At 48.2% G+C, this 16,748-nt stretch overlaps 1 protein-coding gene across 5 annotated transcripts in view; it reads left to right on the forward strand.

Moving 5' to 3' along the window:
* The first annotated feature begins 982 nt into the window (after nucleotides 1–982).
* Nucleotides 983–16,748, forward strand: part of PAX2 (paired box 2) — an 84,715-nt gene continuing 68,949 nt past the window's right edge. For 2 of the 5 annotated variants that reach the window (XM_086616683.1, XM_086616684.1), the window contains exons 1-3: nucleotides 983–1,085; nucleotides 4,932–5,100; nucleotides 6,387–6,584. In XM_086616683.1, coding sequence (XP_086472809.1) covers nucleotides 1,043–1,085; nucleotides 4,932–5,100; nucleotides 6,387–6,584 — 410 coding nt within the window. In that variant the 5' untranslated portion in view covers nucleotides 983–1,042. The remainder of the gene's footprint in view (nucleotides 1,086–4,931; nucleotides 5,101–6,386; nucleotides 6,585–16,748) is intronic. The other 3 variants (XM_086616681.1, XM_086616682.1, XM_086616680.1) reach the window with 2 other exon arrangements.

Genomic DNA, 16,748 nt, shown 5'->3' on the forward strand with positions numbered 1-16,748 from the left:
AGGGAGTTAAGGACCCAGCGCCGCGAGTGACAACAAAGCGGGCTCCGGTCCCTTCCCGCGGGCCGGGCAGGGGCGCCGCCGCCCCGCACACGCGCGGCCCGGGGCGCTCCGGAGCGCGCGGCCGGGGCTGCCCCCCGCCCCCGCCGCCGGGTCCCGAAGGCGGCGGCCCCCCCCGCGCCGAGCGCCGCCGGCCCGGCCCTCCTCTCTTCTCTCCTCGCCTCTTCTCTCCTCTCCTCTCTCCTCTCCTCTCTCCTCTCCTCTCCTGGCCGCGCTCGGCTCGGCGCGCTGGCGAATCAGAGAGTGTCGGAATCTATTGCCTTTGTCTGACAAGTCATCCATCTCCGGGGAGGCGGGCGGGGGGCTGAGGGCGCTGCGGCTTTTAGAGAGACACACACCGGGAGCGGAGGCTCCAGTCTCCGGCCCCGGCTCCTCGCAAGCACTTCCCACCTCGGGCGAAAAGTCTGCCGGGCGCCGGATCCTCCGCCCGGCCGAGAGGAGGGGGCGCGCCCGCCCGCCGCTCGCAGCTTTCCCGGGGATTGCTACTCCGCTTTGAACTTAAATGAACTAGCCCCGGACCGCAGGAGGAGGAGGGAGAGACGCGTCCTCCTGCGCCTTCTGCCGCCTGGCCGCCGGCCGCACCTTGCTCCGGCACCCCCTCCCCGACGCCGGGGATGCTCTGAGCCCTCCCAGCCATGACACCCACCTGCCCCCCGGCGCCGCCAGCCCCTCGCTCCCACGGACGCTGCTGACTCCGCCGGCCCCGTCGTCCCGGCCGCCCAGAGCCGGCGCAGCCCTCCCGTCCCCCGGAAAGTACTTCGCTCCCCGCTCCGCCGGGCAGGGGGGCCAGCGCAACCCGCCGCCGCTCCCCTCCTCTCCTCTCCTTGTGTGTTTGTTTTTGTTTTGGTTTTGTTTTTTTTTTGGGGGGGGTTGGGTTTGGTTGTTTTTTTTTTTTTTTTTTTTTTTTCTCCCCTAAGTCTTGAAGTTGAGTTTTAGAGGCGACACGGCGGCTTCAGCCGATTTCTTCCCCTTCCTTTGCCTCCCCATGGATATGCACTGCAAGGCAGACCCCTTCTCAGCAATGCACCGTGAGTACTGGAGCCCGGCTCCTTCCGCTGCTCTCCCTCTTTCTCATCCCTCCACTCCTCCTTCCCCAACCATTCTTCCTCACCTGATCCTTCTCAGGTCCATCCTTTCAACGCCAGCCTCTCCTCCCCTGGCCGAAACCGGGCTTAGAGAGCCGTTACAACGGCAGGACGGGCATCGTCGGCCCCGGCTGCAGAGCGAGGGTCCCGGGCAGCCCCGGGCCCGGAGGGAGCAGGGCTGCGTGCCGGGGGCGGGGGCCAGGACCCCCAGCCCGGGGGGCAGGGGGCTGTGTGCTGCTGCGCCTGTGCTGCGTGTGTGCGAAAGAAAACATCCCCTGAAACAGATCTTCCATCTGCAAAGGCACTTTCCAGATGGCCTCTCAAACAACATGAGTTTATTCCGACTCGTGTCAGCCCCCGGGCTGGACCCTGTCCTTGTTCCTGCCCCGCCGGGCCAGGGCTTCCCGCAGCCCTGCGTGGCTCTAAACCCGCAGTTTTCCCCGCGATCTGATGCTGTTTCCTTTGATTTGGGATTTTAGTGGCAGAGAGTGGAGACGCCAGTTTGAAATTAATGGCGGGTTGGTCGGTGGCTGTTCCGTCCTTCGGTTTGGTTTGGTTTGGCTAAAGGTTGGACTGCGGGAAAAATAGGGCAATTGTATGGCTGGGAGGTCTGGCGGCTTCGGAGGTTCCAAGAAGTCACGATCCCTCCTGGTTTATTTACCAGATCCCCTGTGTGCATTTTAAATGCATTCCTGGCACACAGGAGAGTGCATTCGTCATATATTTTCATTTTAAAGAACCTTTCTGTAGGAGGAGGATGAAGGAAAGCGAAAAGACCCCTTTGCCAGGGACTGTAACAAGGAATTTTCAGGGATTTTCATTTCACGGCACAGAGGGAAAACAATTCAGAGATTTAATTTGAAGGGGGAAAAAAAAAAACCAAACAAAAACAAATAGGAAGCCGAGATTGAGAGCATCTTGAGTCAGGAAATGAATAATTAAGAGCAATTTGTAACTTTTGACACCGAAACTTTTGAGGACACGCCCTGCCCGCTGCATAAAAATAAACCGAAAAGATATAAAATGGAAATGCTTGTAGTTTAAAAAAAAATCCGATTTTGCTTTGAGAAGGAAGGCGCAAAAAAATACAAACCCAAGATCAGATCCCCAAACGTGGATGTAGGTAACTGTCTTCCTGTTTTCAAATTAATGATTTCCAGGATACATCGCTTAAAATGTAGGATTTAATTTTTGAAGACCTTTAGCAGAAATTAGTCCGTGTATTAGACGTTATTTTAATTTTCAGCGCTGCAACCTGCTTTCAGACGCGATTGCAGTAATTCTGTCTCCGGTACGATCCGGCACATGTAGGCAGCCGAAAGAGGCGTTTCACTGTCGCTGATTTTTAAAAAACTCCAGTGAGATTCGTGAACAATTTTGGCTTCAGATTAAGAAAAATAAATAAAATCAACATTCGATTTGTTCCCCAAAGGGTATTTCTAGAGCTACAAACCTAGATATTAGTAAGCAATTAAAATATCTACGGGCACGGGCTCCTGACACACACACAAACACACACACACACACAGACAGCAAAACGCGATGTGTACGAAAGCGGTACGACTGGCTGGGTATACGTATATACAGACGCCGGCACACATGCAGATAAATACACGTAAATATCTTATTGCTCTGATAGCAATAACCTTAGAAAACCGCGGGGCAGAGCACAACAAACTCGTGTGAAAAATACCCGGGCTGCAATAATTTGAATTATTAATTTTTAATCTTTTTTGCATCTGTTGCCTTTTAATACTTTGTAATGCGAGTTATAAAAGCTGCTTTGAATTATTTATCATGGAGTTGCTGAAGAAATTGCTGTCTTGTAACTTTAGAGGCAACATGTGCAGAAGGGGTTCTGAACAAATGAAGAAAACACACAGCAATATATACCCGCGGGTTTTAGTGGGAGAAGGCAAATATTCCCCCTCCCCTCTGAAACCCTAAATATGGTTTAGGAAAGACTAACTAAAGGACGCAACAAATAACCCCGGCTCGTCGGGGAAGGGATGGAGAAGCCAGCCGGCGTCCTGGCCGAGTCGGCTGGGAGGGGATATGTGGAGGTGTTACTGAAGGGGTGGGGGAGATGGAAAAAAAAAACAACAACACCTCTATTTGTGCGAAAGGACTTGGATCGATCGCAGGGCAATGAGAGTTTCCACTAAGTTCAGAGCCAATAAGTCAGTGTCAGAAGCAGGGGAGAAAAAACCTCAGCGAAAATACAAACAGATCATTTTTCAGCAAACTGCAAAACGAACTAAGATCTCTTGGCGAGGAAGATACAGAAGGTTAGGGTTGTGTGAAAGGAAAGCTTTAATACAGTGTGCACTCCACAGCTATATCAGCTGGGTATTCCGGAGATAGAGACACCCAGGTAGCAGCGCCAGCGAAGCCGCACCGCCTGCGAGCGCGCATCTCCCCGCACGGCCGGGCAAAGGCGAGCTGCTCCCGTCTCTAACGCAGACCACCCCAGGTGCAAGCGGTTCACAACTGTCTGTCGTGCCGAGTCCCAAAAGGAGATATTTCCATTTATTCCCGTCACTCCGTTCCTCCTGCACACGCTTAGCAGGTGCATGCTTATTTTTTCCCCAAGTTATTTCTCGAAATGGAGAAAGATGGGGGGAAAAAGCGATCCTAGCAGTCCTAACTGAGCGAGCACGGGTGTTTGCCTGGAAAGGGGGGAACAGAGGAAACCGGAGTATTTTAAATTGTTCCTGAATTAGACTTGTGAGGGGGAAGAAAAGACGGAACCACGCGAGTCTGTTAGATTTTTATTTTTATTTTTTTACTGGAGGATTTTTCCTTTAAAGATCGAAGGCTGAGGAGAAAGAGGGTCTGTCTATAAAGGAACACCAGCCGCGGGACACAAAATATTTTCTTTCTCCCTCCCTACAATTTTTTCCTTTTATCTTTTCCTCTCTGAATCCCTTCAGCTCGCATCCAAAAATAACGGGAGAGGACGCGTTGCATGGGGGACATGCCGCGGGGTGAGGGAGGGCGGGGTTCGCGAGGAACTGTAATTGACAATGTGATAGAAAATCGTGGAAAGAAAATGAAAGGCGAGAGGAAAAGCCCAAGAGTAGAGAGAAGGGGGACTGCGGCAGGGGCCGCCCGGAGCCGCTAAGCAGCTGAGCTCCGGAGTTTAGGAGCGCATCTCTCCCCAACTCTTGGGAGAGAAGCGGAGCGGGCACTGCCTCCATCCTCGCCCCACCACAATGGCCCTGAGAAGCCGCCGCTCCGGCGTCCCGGGCGGGGACCGCGGGAGGGAGAGGTGCTCTGCGGCCCTGGGAGAGGGGGGACGGCGCACGGGGGGGGACAGTCCCTGGCTAGCCTCCGGCTCGGGAAAATTCACTCTGCCTCCTCTTTCATTTCCATCTTTTATTCTTTCTCTTCCTTTCTCTTCCTTTCTCTCTCGCTCTTTTTCCTCTTTTCTCCTTAATTTCGTTCTGTCTCATACTTTTCCCTCTTTCTTCCTTTTTCTTTTCATTCTCTCTTTATCCTTCCTTCTGTCGTTATCTTTCTCTCGTTATATTTCTTTCTCTCATTCTCTTTCTCTTCTTTCTTTCTTTCTCTTTCTCTTTCTCTCTTTCTTTCTCTCTCTCTTTCTTTCTCCCTTTTTCTCGTCTTCTCTCCCCCACGTCTTGTTCCCCCCTCTCGACCCCCCGCCATCACCTCCATCCATCTGTAGTGACTGGAGATTTTGCAGTACGAGTGGCGAAGAATCCACGACTAACGGTGTGTTTCTGGTGTGCGTGGGTTGTTGTGTTTTTTTTATTTCTCTTTCCCCAGCAGGGCACGGGGGTGTGAACCAGCTCGGGGGGGTGTTTGTGAACGGCAGGCCCCTACCTGACGTGGTGAGACAAAGGATAGTGGAGCTGGCTCACCAGGGGGTGCGACCCTGTGACATTTCCAGGCAGCTGCGGGTCAGCCACGGTTGTGTCAGCAAGATCCTGGGCAGGTAAGGAAAGAGGCAGCTCCTTCCCCTCCCCTGGGACGGCAACGGTGCATCCCTTCCCCGCTTCGGTGTGACCTCCTGCCCTTCCCGCCGCGCCGGGCTCTCCCCGCTACCTCCCCGAGCGGCCCCGGCATCTCCGCGCTGTGGGAGCCCGCGGCTGAGCAGGGCCCCCTCCTCCAGACGGGAAGGACGTGATTCCACCCCCCTCCTCGCCCCGGCGGTGTTTGGAAACTCCTGGGAAGACAAACAATTTGCGAGGGGTGGGCGGGAAAGAGAAGGGACGGAGGGGAGGAAAAGAAAAAAACCCAAAAAAAAAAGAAAGAATGACCAAAACAAACCACCCCATCAACAAAAAAAATATCCCCCAACTCACACCAATCCGTGAGCGGCCTTAACAAATACGCGGGTAAATAAACAAACAGCGGGGCAAATAAATAAATAGCCGCGGCAACCGGTCGCCGCCAAATGTGGTGTGAAATAACCCCAGAGAGAAGCCGGGGGGGACCCGGCACCCCCGGGCCCGGCCTCTCGGATGCAGAGCGGTGTCAGCGGGCGGCAGAGCCCCGGACCCTCAGCGTGCGGTGTGTGCGCTGCCGTGTCCTCGGCAACGGACGGGCCAGAGGCGCTGCAGCGAACAGAGCTAATGGCCAGTGGGGAGATGGACTGGGGCTGCCCCATACGAGCACCCGCTTCCGAGGGGCCTGAGTGGGGGGAACGAACAGCGCTCCCGCACCCACAGCCCGGCCAGCGCGGCCAGCGGAGCGCGCCGGCGGGGAGAATCGAGCCGGGAGGGCCGGGGGGGGGGGGTCGTGAGTCCAGCACTGCCCGCTCCCCGCGCCCCCTCCCCGGCCGCCCGGCTCGGCCCCCTGGTCGGCTGGCTTCGCCTCCGGCCGGCCGCATCGGAGCGAGGGTTTCTGTTTTGTTTCCCGATCCCCGGGCCTGAAACGAGTGTGTGTGTGTAAGGCGGGGAAGGGGGAGGCAGCGAACGGCTCAGCGCCCCTCGCTTCTCATATACAGAAAAAAAAAGGGAGAAAAAAAAAAAAAAAAAGGAGAGCGGGAGCCAACCCTGGAGAGGAGAAGGGACTTCCCCAGCCCCAGGCGGCCCGGCGCCCCGCGGAGCCGCGTCATGCGGCACCCAAACCGGCGCGGCCCGACGCCGAGCACCGGAGGGCCGAATCCGAGGTGGGGCGCGGGGCCGGGGGCTGCGGGGCACTCCGAGGGGCAGCCGGGTGCTCGGGGACGGCGGGGCTGTTCCGGGCACGGCAAGTCACTGACCGTCCTTCGTGCAGGTATTACGAGACGGGGAGCATCAAGCCCGGCGTCATTGGCGGCTCCAAACCCAAAGTGGCGACCCCCAAAGTAGTGGATAAAATCGCCGAGTACAAGAGACAAAACCCGACAATGTTCGCCTGGGAGATCCGGGACAGGCTACTGGCCGAGGGCATCTGCGACAACGACACGGTCCCCAGCGTCTCCTCCATAAACAGGTACGAGCAACCCCGTAGTCCTGCTCGCGGCCCAATCGCCTCTTTATAGCCCCATAAACCTCCTCTCAAAAGCGCGGACGGCCCAATCCTTCCTCGGTCAGGTTGGATCCAGCTTCCTCCAGGCCCCCGACCGCAGCGGAACCCCTGGGCATGGCCCGCCAGCCCCCAGCCCCGGCCTGGCGGGCGCTCCCCGGCCCCGCCATGACCCCCGAGTCCAGGCCCGGGCAGCGGGGCAGCTGCTCTGCCCCGGGGCTCGCTGCTGCACGCCGCGGGGCTGCAGCTTGCGCCCGCCGCCTGGCCCGGGGCGGGCAGCGCCGCTGCGAGAGCAGATGAGCTCCCCGCCGAGCAGTCCGGCGCTGCCGCAAGGTTTAGGGGCCGTTCGGGCTGGCGAAGTGATGGGCGGCGGAGCCGGGTTCTCCCCCGTCCCTCCAACACCCTTCCCGGGGTATAAACGACCGCCAGCCCTGCCAGGGTATCAGGGCTCTGAGCCGAAAAGCTGCCGTTCTCCGCTGCCAAGCTGGGCTCACAGCCCCCGGCCGATGAGCGCTGGAGGAGGGCTTCCCTGGCACCCACTACCCCCGGCTCACTCCCTCATCGCTAGCCCGAGGGAACGGCTAAACTTGCAAGGCGGCCCCTTCCCCCGGCCGGGGAGCGCTGCTCCCTGCGGCTCCCGGCTCGATCTGATCCCTGCCCTCGCAGGAGGCTGGGAAGCAGCGGGATCGATTCGTACTAGCGAACGATTTCCCCTCATCTCCTCCCGCAGCTGCTAGGGTGCGACCTTCGTTGGTGGAGGGACTCAGATTTGGTCTCAGGTTCGAGGTGACAAAAATAACGGTATGACAGGCAAAAAAAAAAAAAAAAAAAAGGAAAGGATCGGTGCAGGAGAAAAAGGCGGGTGATAGATGTAATAAAGTACTAGCACACTGCAAAGCGCTCAGGCTGTTCACATGCCCGCACATTCAAACGCAACATACATCAGATCTTCACACTTCGGCAACACACAACACTCACGCACACAGTAAAAGTAATTGCGCTGTTTTAGCGTAACGCGTGTACAGATACCTTGACTATGCCCACAGAAATACAACCTCTAGAAACAGAGTAACACAGGGATATTTGCAAAGGGTACATTCATTGGAACGAAACGCTTCACCGACAGAGTAAGAATACATGAAATTTTGCACGCAATCCCAAACATACGGTGCTTCCCGCTCAAATAAATGTATACAGGGTACATGTAAATATGCGGGCAGGCTTTGTTGTGTCCTTATAGATAAAACCACACAAGTCAGTATATTGGCCTTTTTGATATATACCAAGTTTAGCTAGATTTTTTTTTTTTTTTTTTAACCTGGTGTATTTATAGCAAGGGAAGCAAAAAATAAATACCAAGGAAAACGCAGTGGTATTTTTTGTCTTGTGCTTTTCATGGCAGATTTATCAAAACATGGCTAATAACTCAGACTGTGTATTTCTAAATCTGGCATCCTATATAAATGGGTTTTAATATTTTGCAAATGATATGGAATTATCCCAAATCATCTTGAAAACAGCAGGTAGAATTAGCTAGTGGAATGTACCTTGGCTAAGAAAGATTCCCTCAGACACACTGTCTCTGTAATATACTGCTAGGCTACCCTAGGAAATTATCCCTGTGTGTGCCATCTGTATTAAAATGGTTATTAAGTTATGAACAGGGTAACATAATACTGATCGGCTAATTATACACCCTCCTAAAAAACCTCCAGGTCTCTGTTACTCTCTCAGTCAGGTACTGAAATAATAACAGTTTGACATTCAGACACCTTACAAAGGCAGCTGCGGAAGGACAGCCAGTTATCCCTGGGAGGAATTAATCCAGTGGCACAGAAGTCCAGAGGAATGGCTGTGGGCTCTTTGGAGGAATAGCATATACGGACCCAACACTGTGTATACTTTGGCTAGCTCAAGGGATGTTAGCATTCAAACGTCACTGAAGGCTCAGCCTTATGCCTGCTGGACCCGATGCCTTGTGTCTGGGTTGCGATGTCCCGGGCAGGAGGCTGAGTGCCAGGTTTTGCTCCCACCTTTGCTACCAGTTTGCGGCAGGGCTTCGGGGGTTTTGTACCTCAGTTTCCCCACCCTGGGAAAGAACACTGGTCCTTCTCAGGAGGAGGGAATAGATGCCAGTTAGATTGCGCTTATAAAATGCTTTGAGAAGGGCGAGTGCTTTGTAGCTGCTAAGTATTATTGTATTAAAGAGGCTCAGCTGTGACCCACCATGTTTGAGCATACTGTGATGGTGTTTGAGTGCGTAGTCACCAAGGCACAAGAGCATTTTGGCTTCATGATTAAGTCTTTTCCCATTCCTTTCAAAAATTCAGGCTCAGCTTCCCACTGTTCACCTTTATATGGGGCTCCCCAAAACTCACATCTGTGAGGAAGCGAGCCCATTGTATCACAGGTCACAAAATTTGCAAGTCTGTGCTAGGCAAGAACAGGACAGCGAACTGGGAAAAAATTGCAGCAGAATAGGAAATAGCAAGTATATAAGGGCCTGATCCTGGTGCCACAGAGACTAGCTTGAGCTTCATCACTCTAGCTTGAGCTTCATCACTCCAGTGACTTCTGTGACTTCAGCTCACAAAACTCACAGAACATGAAGAGAGAACTAAGTTAACAATTCAAATATACATTTTTCTCCCTCCCATTGTCAAAATACATATATAGAATTGGGTCAGTCCTTTGCAACTGCACATCTCTTACCTGCGGTACGATCACAAATTTGAGTTAATCTAAAACTCCAACTCTGAGCGGTTTCAGATAGACGCGTATCTAAAACCAACCTTCTAGAAATATCTGTATTTTCACAAAACGGAGAGTTTCCAAAGCAAAAACTGCACTGGCCTAATGTCCAAAACTGTCAGAGCTACATCCACGAGTGGTTTAACATCTTGGGACTATAAATGAGGCATTTATAGAAATAGGAGAAGCTATCTATATCCCTAGAAAGACTGTGAATACTGCACTTCAAAACAGAGATCTCCTACTTTTGGTTATTATAAGATTTTCTGAAAATGTGTTAATGACATTTTATTTTCTTTCTTTCTGGAGATTAGTCTAATGTTAACAAAGGCTTTCAGGTGAGAGACTACAAAACAATGTAGCTTCAATTCAATTTTTAAACTTTCCCTAAAACATTTTAAAAATCTATTTTCCATTAACAATTTTTTGTGATACTTTAATTCTATGTGCCTACATTGCCCTGATCTTTCAGTGTTGCACTGAGAATATCACGATGCATTTGGGACAACATGTAATTCAGTATTGAGATTTATCAGAAACTTATTCATAACAAACTCATGCAAATAAAGGCTAGATACAGATTCTGGTGAAAAACATGACTTAACTATCCTGTCAAGATTCAGGGAAAAAATTAAGTCTTCTGCTATGTGGTAGTTTTCCCCTAATTATGGCAAAAAAGTCCAGAGAGTATACTAGTTAATAAGCGAAGCGCACCAGAACTGATAGGATCGGGACAGAGCAGTTATCTCTGCACCGAGAGCTTTCCTGTTCCCATTTCATACATTAGCTACCATACAGTATAAACTTATTGTGTATTTGTAGGTATATACACATATATATACATACTTATATATATACATGCATATATGTAAACACAGAGACATATACACAGCGCATGTAATTGAGAAGCAGGCAAGTAACAACAGCTCTTAATTCTCTGGTAAGCAATTAACGCTTACTTTAAATCAGTTGAGCACCTTGCCTCTAGAGCACCCTGCCAGCCTGAATTTTTCCGTCTATCCTATGGCTATAAAAAAGTTATCTTTGGTCACTTTGGGTTTGAATATTTCAACCGGATTTAGGCGCCGCTGTAAGCCTTGCGGCTGTCTCTGAGTGTGAACTTGGAGGCGGATGTTAATGAGAATTTTTCCTTTGTTTTGCGGCACATACAGTTAGCCTCTAAGAGCATAGGTTTCATGAGATAATAATCACTCCAGAAAAATCTTTTGAATTCGGCAATGTACTTCAGTAGGAACAGGACAGACTACAGCACGGCCACACATTGACGGTTATGCAGCAAGTGATGCAATGGACAGTGTAGTTTAAGCATTATTTCCTGCTTCTCTTCAATTAATGAATTCCTTACAGGTCCAGAAAGGCAAAGCAAAACAACCCGCCCTGCGATTTGTCCCTCTATCCCAGTTCTCCTGTGGCTGGGTTCAGTACTAGGGACTCTCAGTCAGTCCTTATCCAAGGAATGTCAAAGCCAAAGCATTACAGAGGTCAGTCAGCCTTCTAGATACACTTTGGACTCTGAGTTCCTGAGAGTAGACCTAACTAATGCCCTGTGGCAGAGAATACGGTTTAGTGGATATATTATCTGAGTCAGGCCGTTAGACGTTTTTTCAATCTTCTCTTAGATATTGAGTATATGCTAATTTCCAGTGTTGAGCGCTTGGTTTGGGGAGATGTTTCCTGTTTCAATATATAACAACTCTCTAATGATTCCTAGTTAAAGCCTCTAATAATTATGTGGTTTTTAAAACTACACATGGAAAGACACAAACATTGATTCAGGTTATAATGACCAGTGAAATATACTTGTACATTCAAATATTATTGAGTATGTGGCCAATTTCAGTGGCCGTGGGCAGTCCTGTAGTTTAGAGCAAAGAATGGAATATTAGGAGATGAGACTTCTCTTACCAGTTCTGCCATTAACTTTCTGGTTGATCTTGGGCAGGTCACACGAACTTCTTATGAGGCTGCTTTACTATCTGTAAAATGAAAATAACAGTATTTAGCTACCTTTGTAAAACTCAGTGTGATCTTTCACTAAAAATTCCCATGGAGTTCAACAAGTAATGAGAAAAGGTTCAAAACTGGATGTAGGTTGTTTTACATCAGCAGAGGCTTTAGCCCATGCAAGGGAGATAGCATTGAACAGAATCTTGATTGAGGTAAACGTAACGTCTCAAGACAAACAATCAAGCCTGGCAAAGGGCAGGCGTATTAGGGCAGGGGCTGTGTCATATGCGGAAGAAATCAATGTCATGCAAACAGAGCTTTCTGAGTCACTCCCACTAGGCTCACTTGAGAATTTCCCAAAGGATACCCTGGCCAAAGTCACTGGTGAATCTCTCTCTGTCTTTCCCACCAAACAAATACAGAATTCTTGAAGGACAGGTAACGAGTCTAGGGAGAAGCTGGAAGCGTACAGAGTATTTCTAATGGCAGCTTTTTCATAGTGATCAAAAGTGGCGACAATTGCACGGTCTGCAGTGAACACAGGGTGAACTCCACAGTTTTAACTGCCAAGCGTGTATGTCACGCAAACCCATCAACACCATCAGTGTTTAGTAGCCGTATGTCAGTTTTCTCAAAAGAGAGGCTAAGGATAAGACTGGCCATGTAGGCTGGATTAGCTTCTGACTGACAATGGGTTGGTGCAAAGCAAAGGTGAACAAAACTTGTCCGACAGTACCCAACATAGTTGGCCGGGTCTCGTAACCTGGTACTTCTTAGCACTCACAGAAGAAACTCAGGATCCTAACAGGGATCCTCTCACGTTGTTGATGGTGAGTTTAAGGTTCCCATGCAATTTCCTGCATCAGGGCATGCTCTCAAGGTAGAAGACTTCGGCTGCCAGTTGCTTTCAGCTGAGCAAAGAAGGTGATCAGGACACACAGGGCTTCATTATAAGGAATACACTCCTTTAAATCCAGACTCTTTTCCATCAGACACAAACCTGGTATTATCTTCTTTTTTATCATTGCAAATAAAGGACAGGCTCATAAAGCAGAAGTTATACAGACAATGTTACTGCAGCTGAAAGAGTAAATGAATGCTCACAGCATTTCTTTGTCTTATTCCTCATATCTGGCCACTGGAAGGTTGTATGGTGGGAACTATAATAAGCTAGCCGCTTTTCTAATTTTCGTATTGCAGGAATATTAGCTCAACAGAGGCAGTTAGCAAGTAAAATTGGTTGTGCCTGGGAAGTTTTGAGCTCCCCATTCTGTGAACCTCGAAGTTCAGAACCACATCGGTATCTTTATCAGCTAAAAATCCCAGCCTTTCCTTTTTGTATAAATGCACGGAAAGCTTGATTTTTGTTGGATGTTAAAACATTTTCAAGCTTTTGCATCTAGTCAATGATTGCTGCATTCTTCCATAGAGGTAGCGTCATTTCAGTGCTGGGTGAACGAGTCTTATAGAGCTAAACCTCGTTTACCAGAATCACTATTATGTGAAAAAACTCATTTGACTTTGGGAGAAAAGAGGAGAAAATGTAAGTGGCTTGGCCAAGCAGCAACGAAGCGGTGAGAACAATATAGTGATCTGAAGGGCACAATCCCTCCAACAGGAAAGGAATTATTCATGTTTAAACAAAGCAGTATAGCCAGGAGTGAAGGGAAATAAGAATGGAAATATTTAAATGGTAGCAGAAGGAATCTTCTGATAGGGAGGTCCATTAAGTTGTGGAATTGCATCCCACAAGAATTCCTGATTTCTTGGAATATATGTAACTAGATGGTATTCATAACAAGCAGACATACAATAAGAAATAATCTTGTGTTGGCTAAAGAGGTAGATAATGGTCTAGCAGGCCAGCTAGACCCTTTATGATATGACAACATGATGCATACAAAACAAAGTCGTGTTTTCAGCAGTATATCAAATATCACCCAAAACCCCTCCTCTGATTCTAAACCCCATTCAAACAAAAGATTTCCATATTACTTGAATAAAAAGATACAACTTCAAATCAGTTGAACAAGGCTGAGCTTCACGTAGACTAACTTGCCATGGTCTTTAATTAAGGTATGTTGAAATTCAAATGGAGTTTAGGCTTACTACTTACAATCAGCAAAATATCTAAGGATCCCGCTTTTGGGGAAGGTCTCTATAAATGCCAAGACAGAGACTTTCAAAAGCATTTGTCATTGGCCTGACATCTGCGCAGCTAACTAGGGCTTTAGGAAATTCCATCTGTGTGTAGATGGCTCTGATGATGATTACTACTCCTGAACATGTCAGAAAGGTTTGAATTTTTCTCCCAAACAATCATTCTTTAAACTGAGAGCTAACGGGAATGAGGATTTTTCCACTGTAATCCCAATTAATCGACTGGAGCCTATACTTGCATGGCCATATTTACCAGTCCCAATCAGTTAAAAATGCCAAGGCAGAGCCTAAAGCATGCAGTTGGCATAAAAATAATGAGTAGTTGTAATACAATGTGTGTTTGATTTTACTTGTTTTCTCTTTCCTACCTTAAATTTTTAAAGAGATTTGGATATCTGACTCACATTAAATGACTTTTAAAACACCTTAACAATGCAGTTCTTTGAGTCTTCAGAGAGCCAACAGGCCTCTTTTCAAGCCCCACAAGCACTGGAAACATACTTTATTAAATGAGAACCAAAATTCTCATGCTATCTCTTGACTAGAGGAGCTGGAAAACCCACAACAAACACCGTTAGGCTTGTGATGAAATACTAGACAGTATGATATTCAGTGCTAGCCTCCAATTTTCTCTAGTGCCAGTAACTGAGAGCTGATTTTGTAGCACTTATATGGCTATCTACCCAGCTGAAAATCACAAATCTAATCACTTGGTTTCCAAACTCCTCAGAGTGCACTTACAAATACTCATTTCCAATCAATTTGCACCTGCTAATATTTCTGAACGCTTACATGTGATGACAGAGTTAGAAGCAATGCTTGTGCTTACTATTTCTATTGCAAGAGCATAAAGAGGCTCTGTGCATAGATCACAGCCCATTGTCCAAAACAGGCACTGCGTAAATAGGAATCTCTTTCGAGAGGTTCTTTTAGAAAATCAGCATATATACGCGTCTTTCTTTACGCCGCACCCTTAGCTTCTACTAGGTTCATAATTCAGACAGTCCTCAAGGTTTCAGGGATCCTGAAATGAACATCTTTGTCTATTACAGGAAATGAGATAGCTGGCCAGGGCTCACTCACCAAGCACAAGTCCAGATGAAAGGCAGAGCAAAACTGGAGAGCCCTCTTCTTCGGGCTCATATCTGACGAGACGGAGGCTGAACACTAGCTAGACTGCAACAGCCTCCCCCCTCTTCCTCGATAAGTAGGCATATAAATAAATAAATAAACGGCATCCTAACTGCACTGAGAACTCAATAAAACAATCACATCAAATATGAGGAGGTATAAATCTCATGTCTGCACAGGTAACCCACTCAATTGCTTTTATTATAGCTCAGCCTGACTCCATTTATTACCGTCCGTGGCCTGGGTGAAGGATGTTTGCATGGAGGGTGGTCTCCTGGTGAAATCCTATCCCTGGAGCACTGACAATCAGCCCATACAGAGGTGGATTTTGGTGGGGAGACCAAAGGCAGATCCATCTGTCTGCATGAAAACCAATCAATAAACCTGTAACTAGACCCCTTGTCGCTGGGAAATGGACAACACAATAGTTCAATCCTGGAGCCATAGGAGAGGAATAGCTGTGGTTGGGGTGTGAAGAATGACAGGATGTATGCATGAAGCGTTTGAGCCGTAATGGCAGAATATGTCTGTCTGTATAGATATTGAGGAGTGATGGGATAGGAGGAGCATCGAGGGTGCATTTATATATATAGTAGGCAAATTTGAAAGGTTGATTTGTTCAGAGGTGGGTATGGGGAAGGAAAAAGCAGAGTTACACTGTGGTTTTTTTATAGGACATTTATATGGGGACTGTGAGTGCAATGAAGATAGGTACCTTTGGGGAAATGTGCCTGCTGGTTGGATACTATATATGAGTATATAGGTATATGGCAGGGAACACGTGTCTCTGGGCAGGCACGTAGATGGTGACACAAAATGCTGGTAGGCTAAAGGAAGCCTATGCAGAGTTCAATGTGGTGAGGAAGGATATTCCTTTGTCCTCTGTCCAGCTTGGGAATTATATGTGTACCAGTTTTGACAGAGAGGAGAAAGAATGATGTGCCAAAAGCTTGAGCTAACAGGCTGTGAGTTAGCTCAAATGCTTCCCAGAAAATGCTATGTATGAAACATTTACTCAAACCTCACTGTTAAATCTGGAAGGGAGATTCTGGTGGCTTGCCTCTGCCTGTATGAAAAACAGAAGTAGCACATTTCTTGCTGCTGTCATCCCGTAGCTCTGCAGTTCTTGTACCACTTCTAAAATCTGCAGAGCACATTGTTCTCCAGGTTTCTAGCAACACCCCCAACACACGCACACATGCTGGATATGCTGGAGTTTGCCTCTATTAATTGTTCTCTCCTGGGGGCCAATTTAGTTTTTATTTCTTTGGCTCCATTTCAAACAGTTCCTCTTCCTACCAAGGTAAGCACCCTCTCATCTTTGCAGGGTCCAAGGCACAGGGTTAAACTTCCATCTCTGGTTGGGAGGCAAACTGCATCAAGAATAGCTATCATCTCTGCTCAAAATACCCATCACTGTATTTCAGTTGAGGGGTGGTATCCATGTTTTGCAAGGAAGATTGATGTCTGTTCGTTAATTTATGAAAGGAAAAGCAGAGACTGCGACCAGACAACAAAGTCACAGAAGAAACCCTCACGTATCGGTCAGACAGGATCCCCTGCACCACCTCCAGTTTCAGGGTAGTTTGGCTGGTTCTGGCAACAATAACAGTACCCATTTATTTGGCCAGGGAGGGTTAATATCCCAGCCCTTTGATTCCTGGAACTAATCCTCGTTTTCTTCAAGATGGGCTGAAATATGAGGGTAACCTCATTACCCCACTGCTCATTTTCAACCCCTCACTTTAAAATTGCGATAAGAGTCTTTGGGCACTAACATTTGGGCACTTCTTAAAGGGACTATTGCCTTTCAACGTATTCATGTTTCTCTAAAAATTCTTTTAAGAACAATTTTTGGTCATCTGCTTTTAAAAAGAAAGACCGCCACACAATGTAGCTATGTAACAGTGCCTGCTGTTAATATTTGCCTAAATTTAGGCCCCTTCTGGGTTGTTTAAATTTTGACTTTTGAGCTTGAAAAAATACACGTTTATATATAAATTATGCCTACATAAAAATACACAAACATTTATTTATAAAATCAATAGGGAAGGTAGGAGATGTAGGAGAGAAGAGGAAAGGAAGGAACGATTTTTCTGAAGAAAAGGAGATTATGTTTAC

This window comes from Tauraco erythrolophus, chromosome 9 (genome assembly GCF_009769465.1).
Source record: "Tauraco erythrolophus isolate bTauEry1 chromosome 9, bTauEry1.pri, whole genome shotgun sequence".
NCBI lineage: Eukaryota > Metazoa > Chordata > Aves > Musophagiformes > Musophagidae > Tauraco > Tauraco erythrolophus.